The 19,733-nt window shown below is 49.0% G+C and overlaps 1 protein-coding gene across 6 annotated transcripts; it reads left to right on the top strand.

Moving 5' to 3' along the window:
- Positions 1-48: 48 nt before the first annotated feature.
- Positions 49-17,377, top strand: SHPK (sedoheptulokinase). 6 transcript variants are annotated; one of them, XM_061604775.1, is made up of 9 exons: positions 50-688; positions 805-875; positions 1,453-1,689; positions 2,379-2,520; positions 5,716-5,899; positions 8,755-8,907; positions 12,998-13,173; positions 13,880-14,080; positions 15,805-17,377. In XM_061604775.1, exons 3-9 carry the CDS (start codon positions 1,477-1,479, stop codon positions 16,197-16,199), a joined length of 1,464 nt encoding a protein of 487 aa, XP_061460759.1. In that variant the 5' UTR covers positions 50-688; positions 805-875; positions 1,453-1,476; the 3' UTR covers positions 16,200-17,377. The 6 variants fall into 6 exon arrangements, with proteins under 6 accessions (XP_061460760.1, XP_061460761.1, XP_061460762.1 ...); XM_061604776.1 differs by lacking the exon at positions 805-875 and having other exon boundaries at positions 49-344; XM_061604774.1 differs by lacking the exon at positions 805-875 and having other exon boundaries at positions 50-367.
- The last annotated feature ends 2,356 nt before the right edge of the window (positions 17,378-19,733 follow it).

Below are 19,733 nucleotides of genomic sequence, written 5' to 3'. Positions count from 1 at the left end.
AAAAGGGCCCGACCCACCCAACATGGCGGCCGCAGCCCGAAGCCGCCATCTTGGGTGTGGCGTGCGCCCCTCAAAGAGACACCGGTCCAAAGTTCGTTTCTTCAAACCGATTCTCCTCCTCGATCTGCTTTTCTCACTCCAGATCTTAGCCCCGCCACCTTAACTCTGCCCATCTGGGGCCAAAAGGGTTGTTAGCAGCGCCAAGACCTTAGCCCTAGCCCTCTTTTGTCTGGCTTGGCCTACGTGGCTCCTCTTCTCCCCTCCCTTTAAATTGGGTTTTAATTTATTTCATTGTTGTTCTGTTCTTTTATTGCCTTCGTTGCAAGCTGCCTCTGCTGAGAAAGGTGGGATATCAGTTACTTAAAAGGTAAAGGTGTCCCCGCACTTGTAGTGCGAGTTGTTTCCGACTCATATGGGGTGGGATTGCCAGTTCCTTCCCCGGCCTTTCTTTACCCCCCAGCATATGGGCTACTGGATGGAAGGCTGAGTGGATGTCGACCCCTTTTACTGGAGATTCGACTTCCTCCTTCCGTTGGAATCGAACTCTGGCCGTGAGCAGACCTTCGGCTGCGTTACCACCGCTTACCTCTCTGCGCTAATGGGTGCCCTTTTGAATAACTGAAGGCACCATCCTGTAAAGGTCTGCTCTGGAGCAAGCTGCATTGACTTCAGTGGGGCTTATTCCCAGGTAAACGGATATAGATTTGCAGTCTTGCAGCACCATCTTGTGAAGGCCTCCTCAGATGTAAGCTGCACTGGCTTCCATGGGGCTTACTCCCAGGTTAAGCAGATACATATTTTCAGTCTTGCAGCACCATCCTGTACAGGTCTACTCAGAAGAAAACTGCATTGACTTCAATGGGGCTTACTTTCAGGTAATTGGGTTTATGCTGCAGTCTTGTAGCGTGCTCCTATCTATATCTACTAAGGAGTAAGTCCCACTGAGTTCAGTGGGGCTTCCTTGGGATGACATTTAGGAAGAGGGTAGCATGACTAGTTATTTTACTTTTACCTGTTTTAGGCTAACAAAAGGGTGGGGAACCCTCTGGCCCCAGGGCCAAATGTGGCCCTTTGCTCCTCTTCTCTGGGCTCTGCCCAGGCCACACCCCTGTAACCCACACTCCTTAGCAGCTCTGCTCTGCCCTAGAGATCTTACCTTGAAAAGGTGTCACTGAACTGTGATAATGCTTCACCCACCTGTAGTAAGCGGCCCCTGGAAAGTTGAACACGAGGGAATGTGGCCCCTGTGCTGAAAAGAGTTCGCCACCACGGAGCTCACAGAAAACGATAGAAAATGTTAGAAATTCACTTTTGATGTCATCTGTGGGGAGTTGCTTTCCTATTTGAGTTAGGATTCCACCCTTGGAACCAGTCAATCTCTCTCTGAGATTATCAAATTTGTACATCAGATCTGCTTCCCAGGATCAACGCACTCCTCTTCCTTCCCTGCAGTGACCTAGTTTGCTGGTAAGGCAAATGCCACCCAAAGTTCAGGACAAGGGTTCAAATGCTGCCATGCCACCAAGACCATCTGCCTGCGTCCTGGGGGTTGACTTGGGCACCTCGTCGGTGAAAGCGATCTTGCTGGAAGAGACGGCCCAGGGGCCAACTGTGATTGCAAGCTGCAGCAGGGACACGCAGGCCCGGGTGGAGAGCCACGCTGCTGGACCACAGGCGAAAGAGGACAGGGTAAACTCATGAAGAGCCATCAGTGGTTAGTTGTCACGAGGGATAGATGGAACCTGCAGGTGCAGGGGCAGTCTATCTTTGAATACCAGCTGCCCGTTGAGTAGCAACAGGCAAGGCTGCTGAATTTGTGCTTTGCTTATTGGCTTCCCTGAGGCATCTGGTTGGCCATGGTGGAACACAGGAGGGGAGGCTAAATTGACCTTTCATCTGGTCCAGCAAGGCTCTTTCTTAGGAATGGAGAAGGCTGCTTTATTACTGAGCCAGATCATTGGCACCATCTTTGTTCACTACTGTCCGCGCTGACTGGCAGCGGCTCTCCAGGATTTCAGGCAAGGGACGTTCCCAGCCCTACCTGGAGATGCCTTGGGGGATTGAACCCGGGATCTCTTGCATGCAAAGCCAGTTCTAAGCCACGGCCCTTTCCCAAGTCTGCTGGGCCTTGGAGGAGGCAGTGGATTGAGGTTGCCATTTTATTTCTTACTAGGGCTCCTGTGCATTTTACAGTAGTCGATTCACAGGCAGAAATCCAACTGACAGAGGGTTGGTTTTTTTCCTGGCATACAGATGCTGATATGGGGCCTTCTTAGGTATTGCAGAATTGCCAAAAACAGATAAGACCACTTCCAGGCCACCTCTGTGGTCACTGACTGTCTCTCTCTCTCTCCCTCTCTGTGGTTTTGCTCTCACAGGAGAACGAGCAAGATGTCCACAAAATCATCACTGCCTTGAACGACTGCCTTGCCGGCCTCCCCCAGCAACTTCTCGAACGGGTGTGCCGTATTGGTGTTTCTGGACAAATGCACGGGGTCGTGTTTTGGAAGATGGGTCGAGGTGAGAACTGCTTTTTAGAAGCTTCTGCTCCAAAGTTAGTACCTCTCCTTCTTCCTTAACACCTTCTGCGGCAGCAACCTATTTAAAAGTGCAAACATTTTTTTTAAAAAATGAATCAAAATACAGACAGTTTATAATTCAAATATTGCGCCCTTCATAAGAGTGTTTTTCCCTGGCTGGAAATGTGTCCTTGAACTCTGCTCATGCCTCTTGTTTTCCTGGAAAGCAAGAGAGAGACTGTATAGAAACTCACGTACAAAGGTAAAAAATTCCTTTTGTTGCTCCATCCGCTTTTGCCTCTGGCCCCGCCCACCACTGGCATGTGGCCCCCAGAAGGTTGCCCAGAAAGGAATGTGGCCCTCAGGCTGAAAAACATTCCTCATCTCTGTCATAAATGGAACTTCCAGTTCTAGAGGCACTCTACTTCTCAATGCCAGGTGCTTGGGGCAAACAACCAATCAGGGCCATTGCCATCATGCCCTGGCTGGCTAGACTAGGAAGCTAAAGCAGATGTTCCCTTGGATTGATCCCGCAAGGATCTCCGTAAAGATTGGGAGCGACTACCTAAAGAGAAAGTCCCCTTGCCTACAAGCTGTCAAGTTCTGCAAGATTAAAACAACGTCTTGAGTTTATCAATCTGTGTGCTAAGTTATAAAAAATTTCCTCCGGGTCAAAATTGCGTCCAATTTAAATTGGTCTTTGCATTTAACTTTTATTTTTTTAACTGCATTTTTCATTAGCTGAGGAGAGAGATGATCAGTGGTGCAGTTGGGTAATTTTAGTGGTCTTGCACGTCCCACTGCCCTGAGTATGTGTTACTTCAAAATGTCATAAGCTGGCCCTCTTGCATCTGGGGGCCCTTCTGCTGAGTAGGGCCCCGGACTTTTGTCCTGAAGTCTTAGCTTGACAGCGCTACTGGATCCCAGCATGCATGGAAGGGGACATTTAACTCTTTCCTCCCCTGCTGCGGTCCTAGGGACCTAGCATTTCCCCATTGGCCCCAATGGGAGATTTCCCCACAAAGCAAATACCAGGCAGATATCAAGTGTAGCTCAGCCCACAATATTTGCTTTTGAGTAGGAGAAATCTCTCGTTTTGGATGGATTTTCTTCAAGACCGCACCAGGGCTGATGCAATTTGCAGTTTGAAGAAATCTTCACTTTGAATGCAAAAATGGATTTAGCGTTCAATTCTACTTTGGCCCTAAGCGTTTTTCATATATATATTTCATATATATATATATATATATAATTTTAGCATGCACAATAACCATGCAACCTATATTAGTCAAGGGCTACTGGTCACAATGGCTACATTGTAGTCATCAGGCCTCTCTGGCCCTTCAGGCCTCTCTGTCTGGTCAGGCCAGGCCAAACCACTTCTTCTGGCCCCACCCACCATGGTTGCCCAGAAGGAAGTGCGGCCCTTGGGCAGGAAAAGATTCCCCATACCCACCTGTAGCCTAGGGGAAGCTGAAAGGACTCGTTTCCTGAAAGAATTGGTGGTCCCTATCGGAGAGGACTGTGGTCCACAGTGGCCTTGTGAGGTTCCTGTACGATTTTATTCTTTGAGTGCTGAAGGAATCAAAAATGGCTGTTAGAGCAATAGACCCACTTGCTCTGCTTCCCAGATGGCCTGTGGGCGGCAGGCGCAGGATAAAATAAAAATAAAATCTCGAGATCACCGTTTCCATAGACGTACACTGCGCTTATGAGGCAAAGGAGCTCATTTTTACATTTCCAAAGCCGTGTGTAGGGTTTTTGGTGATGACCTCTGCCCACATGTAAACAGATGCTCGCTCTCTCCCCCTCCTCCTGAGTAGATTAGCCAAAATTGTGGGCTCTTTGTTGTACATGATGCTTTTTATTTATTTGCTTAGCCTTTTTTTTGTTAAGTGGATTTTTGTCTTTTAAGGGCTCTCTGTTAATGTCCTTTCAAAGAGCCATTTTCGTGCTAGGGAGTGATAAATGGAATGAAAAACTCTTCCAGCATGGGTGAAAGCTGTTTTTGTTTTTAAATAAATAAAGGTAAGAGGAAGAAATGAAGCAGATTTTTTTTGCTTATTTTTCTGTGGTTTTAATCTTCATTTATTTACTGTTTGAAGAGCCAGGCCTCTTCCAATATTGCAGGCAATGCAGTTCCATGAAAGGGGATTGCCCTTAACACCATTATACCCAGGGGATGGTTTCCACGCATATGTTCTCCCGTGTGTGCTCGGGCCAGAAAGCTTTCACCCTACAGGCAATCCTTTGCCCATTGCTGATGAATATCCTCACTGGAACCAGTGTCCTAGTTGTACGGGAAAGCAAGCACACACTCAGGCACCAGTTCTGAAAGTTACAAGCTTCTGCCAGTGCTCAGCTGGAATGGACACTGCTCGGGAAGGGGAGAAGGAATCAAATGGAGCTGGTCTCTCTGCTGAGCCGATGGAGTGGTCCTGCTTCCCATCTACCTCTGCTGCAGCCTGAAAGAACAGGCGTGTTGCAGTTGAGGGAAGAATAACTCTCTGCTGAGCCGACAGAGCAGTCCTGCTTCCCATCTGTGTCTGCTGTAACCTCATGGAAGAGGTGTGTTAGTCAATAGAGGGAGGAGCCTGAAGAAACCGGTCTCTCAGCAGAGCTGATGGAGTGGTCCTGCTTCCCATCTACCTCCGCTGCAGCCTGATGGAAGAGCTGCGCCACAGCCAATGGAGGGAGGAGCCTGATGGATCTGGTCTCTCGGATGAGTCGTTGGGAGTGGCTCTGCTTCCCTTCTCTGCTGCATTATGGTAGAATACACACTATCTGGTGATAGCTGGAGGAGTCCAACAGAGCTGGTGTCTCAGCAGAGCTGATGGGGGCCCTGCTTCTCACTCGCCCCTCTTGAGAGACTGAGAGGTTGGGCACAGATTGCTGCATTCCAGCAACCGGCTTTGCCAGCTTCAGTGCTGGGAATTGGTGGAATGGGAAAGTTTATCGGGACAGTGTTGTCTGGGGTAGGAACATAGGGAACAACTCTGCTAACTTGGGGGCGGTTGAGAGGCTTCAGATTCCCTGCCCCCCCCATGCCATTGAAAAGAAGGGGGAGTTCTGTGTCTGCATGGAGAGCCCTACTGAGCGTTTGGATGGGGCTTTGGTGGATAACGTGGCACAGGGCGGTTTGGGTCTCTTTGACTGAATGGCACCAGGCCCTTCTTGACTCCCTTTCCTCTTCCAGGTTGCAAGTGGACCGAGAGTGGGCATGGTTGGCGCTTTGAGCCCCAAGAGGTCAGTCACCTGATCACCTGGCAAGATGGCCGCTGCAGCAGCCACTTCCTGTCCTCGCTCCCTCAGCCGCAATCGCACCTCAGCGTGGCCACGGGATTTGGCTGTGCCACAATCTACTGGTACTTGAAAAACAGGTACTGCCCTCCCTTCACGCTTCACCTGGGATGCTCTGGCAGATGTGCTGGCACCTGTGATTCTGTTATTTTTTTCGCAGCTGAAGGCCAGGAGCTGAATGTCAGGGTAGCCTTCCTGGTGGGATCAGTAATGGTGTAAGGTTGGGCTAGGAAAGGCCAGTCCCTCACTCAGCCATGAAGCTCATGAGGTAACCTTGAATCAGTCTCTCCCTCTCCCTCTCTCGGCCTAACCTACCTTGCAGGGCTGTTGTGAGGATCCAAAAGAGAGAAGGGAGAAAAAATGCCTTGAGCTTCCTGCAGGAAGGATAGAAACAAAATGTTCGTAATATTAACAGCAACAACAATTTATGTATTTAACAACATTTATATACCTTGATTGTTTACAAAAAAAAACATTAAAAGTTTTGAGAAAAGTTAAAAACAAGTAATTAGAGAGGCGGTGGAAGCCCGTTGGCCCCATGACCAGCCAATGGAGTCACGCCCCTTGGCCTTGTGTGACACAGTCATTGAAAGAGAGCTAAGGAGGAAACAGGAAGTGGGCGTCGCCTGGGGAGGAAACATTGAAATGGCTTAAGGCAGCCTAGCCAAGAAAAACCCGCCAAGCCCCTCGGAGCTTCGCAAGGTGCTGAGCCATGGGAAACGGAAAGCCGTTGCTGCTGAACGCTGCCCCTCTTCTGAGATCCGAGCTGGGGGCCTAGACTGCCAAGTTGTGCACCAATACCTTCCTCCTCATTCCTATTCAACTAGTCTGTGTCTGTTGGAATTGCTTTTAATAGGTTTTTTTAAAAACATTTTTTTTCTAAATATTTTTAACCCTTTTTGTAAATAAATAAACATTTAAGATGTTTTTAAAGCTTTTTTAAATAATGTTTTTAAAGTTGTTTTGTTTTCATGTATTTTAAGGTCTGTTTTTATGATGTTTTAAAGTGTTTTTAGAGCCAGTGTGGTGTAGTGGTTAAGGTGTTGGACTATGACCTGGGAGACCAGGGTTCGAATCCCCACACAGCCATGAAGCTCCCTGGGTGACCTTGGGCCGGTCACTGCCTCTCAGCCTCATGAAAATCCTCTTCGTAGGGTCGCCGTAAGTCGGAACCGACTTGAAGGCAGCACATTTACTTACTTAAAGTGTTTTTAGTGCTTTTGTGTGCCTCCCTGGGCTCCTGCTGGGAGGAAGGGCAGGATATAAATTAAATAATAAGTAAATAAAATAATAAAACTAGCTAAAGGGCTCTCACATTTTGACAGGTCGTGGCAAGAGGGATGGAAAATGCCGCCCCTCTTCTGGGTCTCCTCTGCTTCCCAGCCTCGGTCTCTCATCAGGGCTGTGGCTGCGTGCTCACGAGCGAGGAACCTCTGTGGCTCTCCAGGTGTGGCTGGACTCTAGCTCCCTTGGAGTCCAGCGACAGGACATCTGGAGGCTGTGACGGCTGGTGGCTCCCTTGTCAGTGGGGCAGTGGAATCCGCTCCAGGTTTTAGTCCAAACGTTCAAGGAGCTCTCCAAAGTTCTGAATGCACCTTGGACACCTCCTTGAACCCGGAGTGGATTCCACTGCCCCACTGACAAGGGTGCCACCAGCGGCCACTGTCTGGAGGGCCACAGGTTCCCCTGCTCTAGGCAGAGGAAGAAGTGGGAGCCATGCTGTTGATTTAGTTATTTATTACATTTGTATACCGCCCCATAGCCAAAGCTGTCTGGGCAGTTTACAGCAATTAAAACATTAAAAACAAATATACAAATTTAAAAACAATTTAAAAAAAAAATAATTTAAAAACACATGCTAAAATGCCTGGGAGAAGAGGAAAGTCTTAACCTGGCGCCGAGAAGATAACAATGTTGGCGCCAGGCGCACCTCGTCAGAAAGATCATTCCATAATTTGGGGGCCACCACTGAGAAGGCCCTCTCCCTTGTTGCCAGCCTCCCAGCTTCCCTTGGAGTAGGCACCCAGAGGAGGGCCTTGGATGTTGAGTGTAGTGGACGGGTGGGTTCGTGTCGGGAGAGGCGTTCCATCAGGTACTGTGGTCCCAAGCCATGTAAGGCTTTATAGGCTAAAACCAGCACTTTGAATCGAGCTCGGAAACATACAGGCAGCCAAAAGGTTTTGAGAAATGTGTTTCATAATGCATTAAAAACCCTCCCAATTGTGGTATTAGCCTTAATGCATTTCGAGTTTTAAAAAGAAATCACTCTTTCCCCCGAGGCGAATGAAGAGTTCTTCCATCCTTGGGGAGGCAAAATGCATCTATTTCTTACTCAGGCGAATGAGGGGGTGATGGGAACAGTTTGCTCACTGGAGAACCGAGAGGGGCTCCAAACCTAAAAGGGACATGCCCAACAATCACCTACCGGATCCTCATTCTCGCAAGGGGGTCAGGCCGTAAACGGCTACCCATCCCTCGAATGTCGTGCCGACAGGACTGGAGCCAAATCAGGACCGCTGAAAAGCAAGAGAAAGGGGTCAGCATGTGTGAGGTTTGCAGAAGTACCAAACAGGCCCGTGGAAGGTCGGTTGGGAAAGGAGAGCCAGGGTGGGGTGGGATGCCGTGTTTGAGCCCCTCGCAGCTGATGGGAACCTGGAGAAGGGGAGAGCTGGCTGGTGCTCTGAACGGGAGCCAAGGAAATGCTGCGGCACTTTGTTGCAGATCCCTCTTGTGTAACCGATTCGCAGTTGTATGTATGATGAACAAAGCTCACTTGTAGGGAGAGAGGGCGGACTACCAGCGGACACAAACCCAGAGAGAGAAGTTTCTTTCGTCATGTATTAGCTGATTTTTCAACCAAGTCAATCGCAAATGGAAAATATATGAACCGGTGGATGCCCAGGTTAATCCAACTTTTTTATTATTTGTTGGGTAGCCCAGATTTCCTGAAGCCTTATGATGCAGCTGGCACTATCCATGACTACGTGGTTGCCATGCTGTGTGGCCGGGAAAGGCCACAGATGTCTGTCCAGAATGCGGCCAGCTGGGGCTACTTCAACACCACGAGTAAAAGCTGGAACACAGACATGTAAGTCAAGACTGTGGGCTAAGAGGAAGCCTTACACAATGGAATCTTACCTAGCAGTCCTCCAGACTCTGCTGAACTACAACTCCCAGCAGTCCCAGACAGCAGGGCCATTGGGCAGGGATGATGGGAGTTGTAATCCAGCAACGTCTGAAGGGCGGCAGATTCCTCACCCTTGATCTAAATCAACACACACAAAATCCATTCCATGTTCTGTGCGTCAGTGGAGGATTCTGAAGTTCTAACATGCTGACGTTGAATGACAGTTTTAATTTATTTTAGTGACGACAGTGCCATCTATGAGGAGGAACCTCTGACCCTCCAGATATTGCTGGCTCACAGCTCCCTCAAACGATGGGCAGGGGTTCAAGCTGCACCAGCCAGCTGGCTCTAGCTTCCATTTTAATTTCCCACAATGTTGTAGCCTCGCACCGGGGCATGGTGGGAAGTTTGAACAGGCCCTAGACTCAGCTGTCTGGCGCGGTTCAGAGGGCTGCGCACCGGGGACCATGTCACCTGCCCAAGAATGCCACATTCTGACGCCAGAGCGGTCAATCAGTTTCAAATGTGCCCCTGAATAAAACCACATTTTTGAAGGAAGAAGAAAAAGTATTATTTTCAGATTCTGCATATATGTGTATGAGAGAAGTGTGTATGTACTGCGGGGGGGGGATGCCTCTTCTTAAATAGCCCTCATCATTTGCAGGTTTTCTATGTACTTAATAAGCTTTTTAAGCTACTTTGGAAAAAAATAATAAATTGGAGCAAGTGTTTTAGTAAATCGAAAAAGCATTTTGATCTTTTTTCCCCAAACTGCTTGATGGACTAAAACACCTTACATTCCCTACAAAAAAACAAAAGCCATCAGCTTAAGTGTCATTTTGAACCGTGCTGGTTTGTTCTTTACAGGAATAGGAGTCCCAGGCCTCTGGCTTGGCCAGGACTCTGCAAAGGGAAGATCCCCACACTCACAACCCAGGCAGGGAAGATAACAAACTGCTTGCTAAACCCATTTAAGGGTTTAGACAATAAGGGATGCTAAAAAAGAATTTGAGGAGCACATTGCTAAGAACATAAAAACCAACAACAAAAAATTCTATAAATACATTCAAAGCAGGAGACCATCTAGGGAGACAATTGGACCCTTGGATGATAAAGGAGTCAAAGGTGTACTAAAGAACGATAAGGAGATTGCAGAGAAGCTCAATGAATTCTTTGCATCTGTCTTCACAGTGGAAGATATAGGGCAGATCCCTGAACCTGAACTAACATTTGCAGGAAGGGATTCTGAGGAACTGAGACAAATAGTAGTAACGAGAGAGGAAGTTCTAAGCTTAATGGACAATATAAAAACTGACAAATCACCGGGCCTGGATGGCATCCACCCGAGAGTTCTCAAAGAACTCAAATGTGAAATTGCTGATCTGCTAACTAAAATATGTAACTTGTCCCTTGGGTCCTCCTCCGTGCCTGAGGACTGGAAAGTGGCAAATGTAACGCCAATCTTCAAAAAGGGATCCAGAGGGGATCCCGGAAATTACAGGCCAGTTAGCTTAACTTCTGTCCCTGGAAAACTGGTAGAAAGTATGATTAAAGCTAGATTAACTAAGCACATAGAAGAACAAGCCTTGCTGAAGCAGAGCCAGCATGGCTTCTGCAAGGGAAAGTCCTGTCTCAGTAACCTATTAGAATTCTTTGAGAGTGTCAACAAGCATATAGATAGAGGTGATCCAGTGGACATAGTGTACTTAGACTTTCAAAAAGCGTTTGACAAGGTACCTCACCAAAGGCTTCTGAGGAAGCTTAGCAGTCATGGAATAAGAGGAGAGGTCCTCTTGTGGATAAGAAATTGGTTAAGAAGCAGAAAGCAGAGAGTCAGAATAAACGGACAGTTCTCCCAATGGAGGGCTGTAGAAAGTGGAGTCCCTCAAGGATCGGTATTGGGACCTGTACTTTTCAACTTGTTCATTAATGACCTAGAATTAGGAGTGAGCAGTGAAGTGGCCAAGTTTGCTGATGACACTAAATTGTTCAGGGTTGTTAAAACAAAAAGGGATTGCGAAGAGCTCCAAAAAGACCTCTCCAAACTGAGTGAATGGGCAGAAAAATGGCAAATGCAATTCAATATAAACAAGTGTAAAATTATGCATATTGGAGCAAAAAATCTTAATTTCACATATACGCTCATGGGGTCTGAACTGGCGGTGACCGACCAGGAGAGAGACCTCGGGGTTGTAGTGGACAGCACGATGAAAATGTCGACCCAGTGTGTGGCAGCTGTGAAAAAGGCAAATTCCATGCTAGCGATAATTAGGAAAGGTATTGAAAATAAAACAGCCGATATCATAATGCCGTTGTATAAATCTATGGTGCGGCCGCATTTGGAATACTGTGTACAGTTCTGGTCGCCTCATCTCAAAAAGGATATTATAGAGTTGGAAAAGGTTCAGAAGAGGGCAACCAGAATGATCAAGGGGATGGAGCGACTCCCTTACGAGGAAAGGTTGCAGCATTTGGGGCTTTTTAGTTTAGAGAAAAGGCGGGTCAGAGGAGACATGATAGAAGTGTATAAAATTATGCATGGCATTGAGAAAGTGGATAGAAAAAAGTTCTTCTCCCTCTCTCATAATACTAGAACTCGTGGACATTCAAAGAAGCTGAATGTTGGAAGATTCAGGACAGACAAAAGGAAGTACTTCTTTACTCAGCGCATAGTTAAACTATGGAATTTGCTCCCACAAGATGCAGTAATGGCCACCAGCTTGGATGGCTTTAAAAGAAGATTAGACAAATTCATGGAGGACAGGGCTATCAATGGCTACTAGCCATGATGGCTGTGCTCTGCCACCCTAGTCAGAGGCAGCATGCTTCTGAAAACCAGTTGCCGGAAGCCTCAGGAGGGGAGAGTGTTCTTGCACTCGGGTCCTGCTTGCGGGCTTCCCCCAGGCACCTGGTTGGCCACTGTGAGAACAGGATGCTGGACTAGATGGGCCACTGGCCTGATCCAGCAGGCTCTTCTTATGTTCTTATGTTCTTATTTCTGGGTTGACAGAACACTTGGGGTCTGGCTGTCGTGTGTGTTTTCATTGCTAACCTTGTGTGGTAACAGCAGAGTGTTGTTACTGGGAAGAGGGGGTGTTTGTCTACGGGGTGCTTGTCAGATTAACTGCTTGTGGGTTTTTTCCAAAGAACTAACACCTGGGGAGTAGTGTGTCATGTCCACACAGCGCCATACTTTTTAAGGGGAAGGACCGTAGCTCAGAGAGAGCATCTGCTCTGCAGGTGGGCAGATCCAGGATGCTGGACATTCAGCCGGGAATCAACTTCGATGCAGTTCAGCGAGTGGGGGCAGATGGAGCCTTGCCGCCTTTTGGGACATCCCCTTTACCTGTTGAGTTTTAGACGGGTCTGAGGAGGTTCAGTTTGCTTTATTAAATTTATGTATTGCATCTCAAGACAAAAAGTTCCAAAGCGATGGTCAACCAAAGCAAAAACGCAATCATAAAAATCACATTAAGCATGTTTAAAATATATTTGGAAGACCGCTTGCAAGGAGGGCATGATTTGGTGAAAATTGAGGGGGACCGGGGGTGGTGAATCTCTCTCAGCCTGAGGGCCACATTCCCTTCCGGGCAGCCTCTCGAGAGCCACGTGCCAGGGGTGAGCAATGAGAGGCAAAAGCAAGCATGGCAACGGACGTAAATGTTTACCTTTGTGCCGTAGGCTAATTTCTAGGCGCTCTCCTGCACTCCTCTCCATCTTCCATCCAGGCAAGCCAGAGGCGCGATCAGAGTTCAGGGATACATTTCCAGCCACGCAAAAACAGGGCCAGTGAGGGGTGTGGCTTGGGAAGTCCTGAGGGCCAGAGGGAGAGGGGCCTGGAGGGCTGCATTCAGGCCCCGGGGCCGAGTTTCCCAACTTCCCTAGATTAGGATTTAGCAATACCATCTCCCATCCCCATAGTTTGAGCAATGACTTGATGCAACCGTAACCCGCATGGCTGTGATGGCCTCCCTTCCGCTTCAGAGCATGTCAGATAGCAGGGCCCTTTTTCCCCAAGATGGCCCGCTCCACTTTCATCTCTCCCTTTCAGCCTTAAAGAATCGAACTTCCCCGTTCATTTTCTCCCTGAAGTGGTCCAGCCCGGAGAGCTGGCAGGGGGAACCTCCTGCACGTGGCACCGGATACCAAAGGGGACAGAAGTCGGGGCTGCGCTGGGAGACTTCCAGTGTTCGGTGTATTCCTGTATGACTGGCTGCACTGATGCAGGTACGGGCATGAGACGATACAACCCACCCGCTCCCGAGCCCATCTGGGACGAAGCTAAATCAGTGGCAGAGCATCCGCCTTGCATGCAGAAGGTTCAGTCTCCGGGTAGGGCTGGGGAAGGGCTCTCCTCCCTGGCACCCTGGAGAGCTACTGCCAGTCAGTGTAGGCAACACTGAGTCAGATTGGCCAGTGGTCTGATTCGGGATAAGACGGCTTTCTATGTGCCTATGTTGTATCTAACTGTTATGTTACGCATGAACGCAGCTGGGACATTTTGTGCAAAAGCCAGAAGAGTTGTAAAAACCAGCCCTGCAGCTCCCACCGCTTTGTGAAGCCCCATGCTTCTGACGTTTCTTGAAACTTGCCTCCCCTTCCCAGAATGCTACTGGGGAATAGCCTGCGGATGGGCTGAAAACATGGGAGGCTTTTTAAAAACAAAATCAATCACCTGTTTTCACTAAAGGCGTTAGCGAGGGAGGCTTCCCTTGGGTGGGAAGTTCTAGAATTTGGGTGCCACTATTGGGATGGCCCCTCGTGGTGGTATTAACCAACCAAGGGTGCCACTGGGGTCACAAGGGCATGGAAAAGGATCACGTGTGAGTCCCAATTTGCCAGTTGAAGGCCGGTGTTGCAGACAATTTCAGCTAGGGTGTGGTGCCCAAGTGTGTGTGTCTCGTTTTCCAATTTTCTTCTTCCTCCCTCGTAGTCCTCAACATCAGTACATCTGCCCAACTCACTGTCTTGATGCCTCCGGGGTTCCAGCCTGGAGATTCTCCGGACCCTCGCTCGCCCGTCGCCTATTACCCATATTTCGACAATAGCTATCTGGTGGTGGCTGCCTCTCTGAACGGCGGCAACGTGATGGCCACGTTCGTGGACATGCTCGTTCAATGGATGGCAGAGCTGGGTAAAGGAATTCAAGATGGCGACATGGTTATCCTGGGAATAGATAAGACAGAGCATTTTTTTTCAGCCTGAGGGCCTCATTCCTTCTTGGTCATCTTTTCAGGGGCCACATGCTAGCGGTGGTAGGCAGGGCCAGAGGCAAAAGCAGGCAGAGCAGTGGCTGCAATCCTTCCCACTGTACAAAGGCAAGCAAAAGGCAAGAGGTTTCTAGACATATTGTCTCCCCATCCATGCAAGCAAGCGGCATCATCAGAGTTCAAAGGCGCATTCCCGCCAAGCCAAAACACTCAAGGACGGTGCAGAGCAGGGCTGGTGAGGGGCGTGGCTTGGAGAGTGGGGGTGTGGCCTGGGGAGAACCCCAAGGGCCAGATGGAAAGGCCAAGAGTGGTGCATTTGGCCCCTGAGCCAGAGTTCCCCACTCCTGGGATATGGGTTGTGGGCATTTTCCACAAAAGCCACTGTTAATTATATGCAGTGAAGAAGGGGGGGCATCGGGACTAATTATGTTGGGAGTCTTCCACTCCTCTCTGTCTGAAAGCCTTTCTCGAAGGCAAAATGCATCTATCATCCTCCACAAACCACAGAGCAGGCCCTTCGCCTGCCTTTTAAAAGAGCCTCGGAAGAGTGCCTTAACAATGCTCTCAGCTGCTACTTTTCCTCCCAACTGTCGTAGGATTTCAAGTGCTTTTAAGGCTTGAGTGGAATTGAGTCATTTGATCAGTCTTCCCCACCGCCACATTTACTGTTATCTGTCCCACCCACATGCCGAAAAGGACACATTCCCCAAAAAGCAACTGCCTCCTTTCCCGGCAGTCCTTTGGACAGATCATATTTCCTCCCGTAAAATCCTTGAATGTGAGTCATCCATACTGATAGAGCGCTAGACCCAAGCTGGCGAGCTAGCGTTCAAATCTTTGCTCTGTCTGCAGGAAGTTGCTTTCTCTCTCTGTCCCTCTGCCTGGCCCTACCTCACAGGGTTGTTGCGAGAATTTAAACAGAATAAAGGAAAACGAGTCACTGTCAGCTCCTTGGAATGGAGAGCAGGATGCTTATGTGTCCGTCTTCCTAGGTGGTCGAGACATTTAACTGAGAGTTAAAAATACCAAAACACATATGGATTACTTTATTTCCTATTTATTCCTGCTGTTCTCCCCGTAGAGCATCTAGTGTGCAGAGTGTCTTACATTGGGGGGAAGGGGAAATGCAAAATAGATGAAAGCAATGCAGTGTCAATACCAATGAAAAACAGAATGCCCTAAAAGGAATAAAGATGAAAGTCAATCTAAGACAGCAGAAAGAGTTATACAGAAAACGCCTGTCGAAAGAAATTAGTATTATCAAAACCATGTTTATCCCATTTAAAGATTTGAAACAGGAGTAGGGAACTGTGGCTTTCCAGAGGTTCTTGGACTCCCATCTCCCATCAGCCCCAGCAAGAGCGATGATGAGAGTTGTAGTCCCAACAACATCTGGTTTCCAGCTTGCTTTTTCAACCAATACTATCAACATTCCATGCTGCTGCCTCCTCTGCCTGTATGTTTTGAAAGCTTCTTTTGCGCTGCTGCAAATTGGAGGGCTGGCTGCTAGAGGGGATTGGCACTCGCCACCCAAGTTCACTTTTAGAGGGGTTGGTGTTTGAAAAATCTTTTATCAGTTGCCTTTCCAGTTGCAAGGTGCCTACCTACTTAGTCCTGCCCCCCTTTTATCTTTTTTTTCCTTTTGCAGGACTCGAAGTCCCAGAATCAGATCTCTACCCACGAATAATCGGTGCTGCCTTGGCCCAAACAGACACCGGCCTCACCATTTGCCCAACAGTCTTTGGAGAGAGACACATCCCAGAGAGGTTGGCCTCTGTGACAGGGATAGCGGCCTCTGATCTCTCCCTGGGCCACGTGACCAGGGCCTTGTGCCACGGCGTGGTCCAGAACCTTCACTCTATGTTGTCTTCGGAACACCTGAAGGAGGCAGGGGTCACGCGGATCTTGGCCAGCGGGAGCGCGCTTGGCAAGAACGAGGTGATGCGGCAGGAAGTGGAAAAGGCTTACCCGTTTCCTGTGGTCTACGGGAAAGATGTGGATGCAGCTGTGGGAGCTGCCCAGGCGATGCTGCCGAGGAAGTGAAGCCGGAATTACAGATGCCCCTTCAGCTCTAAAGAGGGTGTGCGGATATAACAGGACCCTGATACTCGGGTGGGGGACGAGGAGAGAGGGAAAGCACGATAGGAGAGACCCTTGAAGACCAACACAGCAGATTCAGAACAATCCCATCTGCCCACCTCAGTCCCCCCCAAAAACCCTAGCCAAGGATAGCCGTTGTCAACGTCACTGCAGCAGATGTGCACAACAGATACCTTTGGCAGCAGAGAGACAAACGCAGGCCGTAGACAACAGGGATGTGGAATTAGAGAGGCTGATTTGAGCTGGGGTCTAAATGAGGGGAATTGGCCTCAGAGGAAGTGTGCCTTTTGGCCTTCCTCACTGGAGCCTAATTCCTCACCACATGCACTCTCCAAAGGGGCCTTGCGGCAATGAGGAGGACTCTTCACTGCTGAAAGGGGGGAGGGAGAGAAAAGGCAGCGTGTCACTGCGACGCCCTCACACAAATCATTTTCAGGTAATTCCATGTTTCCATTGCTGAAAGGGATCAAAGGTTTCCTTTCTTTCCAGTCAGCCCTCACTCTATCCTAGGCCACCTTCACACAGGACATTTATTCCACTGTTAATCCACTTTAAACAGTCATGGCTTCCCCCAAAGAATCCCGGGAAGTGTAGCTTGTGAAGGGTGCTGAGAGTTGCTAGGAGAGCCTTATTCTCACACAGCTACAATTCCCCGAGCAGTTTAACAGTCAGCCCTTTTCCCCCAGAGAATTCTGGGAATTGCCAGCCTGGAAGGGGACTATGGCTTTCCTAACAGTATCCTTCACAAACTACACTTCCCAGGATTCTTTGGGGGAAACCATGAATCTTTAAAATGGAATACTAGTGGAATAAATGTACAATGTGAATGTGGCCCTAGTGACGGGGGTGGGGGTGCTGTAGCCCTCCAGATCTCTTCCGATTCCCAGGGGTGTGTGCGATGGCAGCAGTGAGCTGTGGGGCAGCCACCTCTTGTTTTACAGTTCATTCGGTTGGGTCAAAACCCGACCCACCAATACATTCCAGAATGAAATTTGGGAGGTAGGGAATGCGCCTCCCTGCTGTTCGGCATCCCCTCGTTCAAGATTCTGCTTGTCTTTGGTATTGCCCGGCTGCTAATGCCTCTGTTGCAAGTGAAATAATAAACGCCCCTTTGCTGCGTCTGTGCTGTGTCCTCCCCGTTGTCTTCTTCCGCCTCTCTCTTTTTCCGTGGCTCCTACGCTGCTTTCCAAGATGGAAGAGAAAACAGTTTGGGAACAGTGGCCGTGGGGGAGCCGCAGGATGGAAACGGCAGCTCTGGTGTGGAGATGCCACTTCTCTGGGTCAGGGGTGGGGAACCATCTTCATCCCGAAGGACGCATTCCCTTCTGGGCAACCTTCAGAGGGCCACGCATGCCGGCGATGGGCAGGTCTAGGGGCAAAAAGTAGGCAGAGCAACAAACAAGAATGTTGCCCTTGGGTCCCTCATATACTTGCACACCTCCACCTATCTTCTATCTGCTATTCAGGTTCCCTGCCCACAGGCAGAGCAATATCAGGTTGGACGGATCAGTTTGGTCCATTGCAAGGCAGCCTCCTATGTAGGGGCCTCAACGATCCTTCAGCAGATCCCACTCTGGGCACTGAAGCATGTGTGGGGGGGGTGTTTTACCCATCTGGAAGCACGGATCATTGATACATTTCCTCTCTGCCTCCCCATCAGCGCTTCCCCCTCTCCCTGCATCAATTTGATCTTTCTGTCAGGAGCTCATCCGAGAGCGCTTTGCAACAAATGGACAGTACATTTCCGTTGCCTCTTCCTGCTTTTTTTTAATTGTTCCCATGATTATTATCTCTGCTGTTTGTCTCCCCCTCCCCCCATTCTTTTTAAAAAATTGCTTATTCCTCGGAGAGCTCTTTGGAAGCGGGGCTTGTTTCCCAGCAGCATCTGAGACACCCGCCTGGCTTTAGGGATGGGGCCAGGCCATCACAGAAGCGGCAGGATCTGTGCAAATGGGAGGATGAGATCAGAGTCAAAACGGGGGGCCGGTTTTCTCCCTTTTAAAGCAAAGGAGATGCAGCTCAATGGTAGAACACCTGTTTTCCATGCAGAAGGTCCTAGCTTCAATCCCCGACATCTCCAGGTAGGGCTGGGAGAGACTCCCTGCCTGAAATCTCTCCCCTTTTTTGGGAGCAGGGTCCCTAAGTCTCCAACGTCCTATGAGCCAATCAGCATGAAAGGGGCATGTGCTAGCTGCTGAGAAGAGTCTCCTAACAGGCTTCCTTGTCCTTTCCTGCTGATTGAAGTCAATCAAAGTGAAAGGAGATGAGATAGCAACTGAGAAGACCCTTCTCAGCAGCTAATGCTCCTTTCATGCTTATTGGTTCCTAGGGGCGTCTGTTGTTGTGGGAGAAGGCATTAACAAGGATCTCATTCTCAACCCAGCAGCCAAAAAGAAAAGGACTGGCTCTATCATGAAGGGACCCTGCACTTCTGAATTTGCCACTGCGCTCCTGACACTCAGTTGGAGAGACCAAGTGTCCGACTCAGTCTAAGGCAGCTTTCTAGGTTCCTATGCCTCTTTCCCAGCCAAGTCTCAGATTTTAATGATTGCTCAGTCCGGTATGCCAGGTGTGAGGAACCCTTTTCAGGCTGAGGGGAACCTTCTGGGGGCCAGAGGGAAAAGTGGACGGAAGCAACGAATGTAGATTTTGCCTTCATACAGCAGGCTAGTGTCTACACGCACTTTCACACACCCCTCTCTTCTCCTTCCAGGCAGGGAAGCCTGCTGTATGAAGGCAAAATCCACATTCATTGCTTCCGTCCACTTTTGCCTCTGGCCCCCAGAAGGTTGCCCAGATTGGCGGGACCTAGGTTCAAATCCCTGCCTGGAATCACTGCCTGGTGACCTTGAGCCAGTCACCATCGCTTAGCTTAACCTACCCGGCAGGGTGGCTGTCGTAAGGATAAAAATGGTTCAGACCAGCTATGAAGCTGGCTGGGTAACTTTGGGCCAATCTCTCTCTGCTTTACCTACCTCACAGGGTTGTTGTGAGGATAAGAGGCGAGGAACTGTGGGATGCCTCCCTGAGCTGCTTGAAGGATGGGATATTACGCTCAGAGAAGACAGCCACTTGGGCCCCAGACAGAGAGCTGATAGCCATGATGTAAATGCAATATTTTTCCTCTTAGAGAGGAAATGTGAAGTGCCTGCCACTAAACTGAAAGGAGGGGGGCGAGGAATAAGATCCCAAGCCTGGCGAATATTTTGTTTGTTTGTTTGCAAAAAGGTTTGGTGGACTCCCGGGAATAGCAATCATTTCTGTTTCCAGGCCCAATTTCTCCATTACTGTATAACTCAAGTCCGGGTTGCGCTTGACATCACTGCCTGCCTATCAAAATTGCTACCAAATGGACCAATCTACCAGCAAATTAAAGAAGAAAGAGAGTGAAACCACCTGATTCCCATCACCCCACCCCTTCCAGCCAACGCCTAAAAAGAGATGATTTGAGTTGAGACACTCGTGCAGATGCAAAAG

This window comes from Rhineura floridana, chromosome 21, assembly GCF_030035675.1.
Source record: "Rhineura floridana isolate rRhiFlo1 chromosome 21, rRhiFlo1.hap2, whole genome shotgun sequence".
NCBI lineage: Eukaryota > Metazoa > Chordata > Lepidosauria > Squamata > Rhineuridae > Rhineura > Rhineura floridana.
The sequence above is the reverse complement of the archived record's forward strand: the minus strand, read 5'-3'. Positions and strand labels throughout refer to the sequence as shown.

What these genes read in the sequence shown, in the direction of transcription:
- SHPK (XM_061604776.1), top strand. Translation starts at nt 1,477, where the DNA reads ATGCCACCCAAAGTTCAGGACAAGGGTTCAAATGCTGCCATGCCACCA. An exon ending in AAAAGCTGGAACACAGACAT is followed by an intron (nt 8,908 to 12,997) that starts GTAAGTCAAGAC and finishes TCTCCCTTTCAG; the next exon opens with CCTTAAAGAATCGAACTTCC. An exon ending in TCAATGGATGGCAGAGCTGG is followed by an intron (nt 14,081 to 15,804) that starts GTAAAGGAATTC and finishes TTCCTTTTGCAG; the next exon opens with GACTCGAAGTCCCAGAATCA.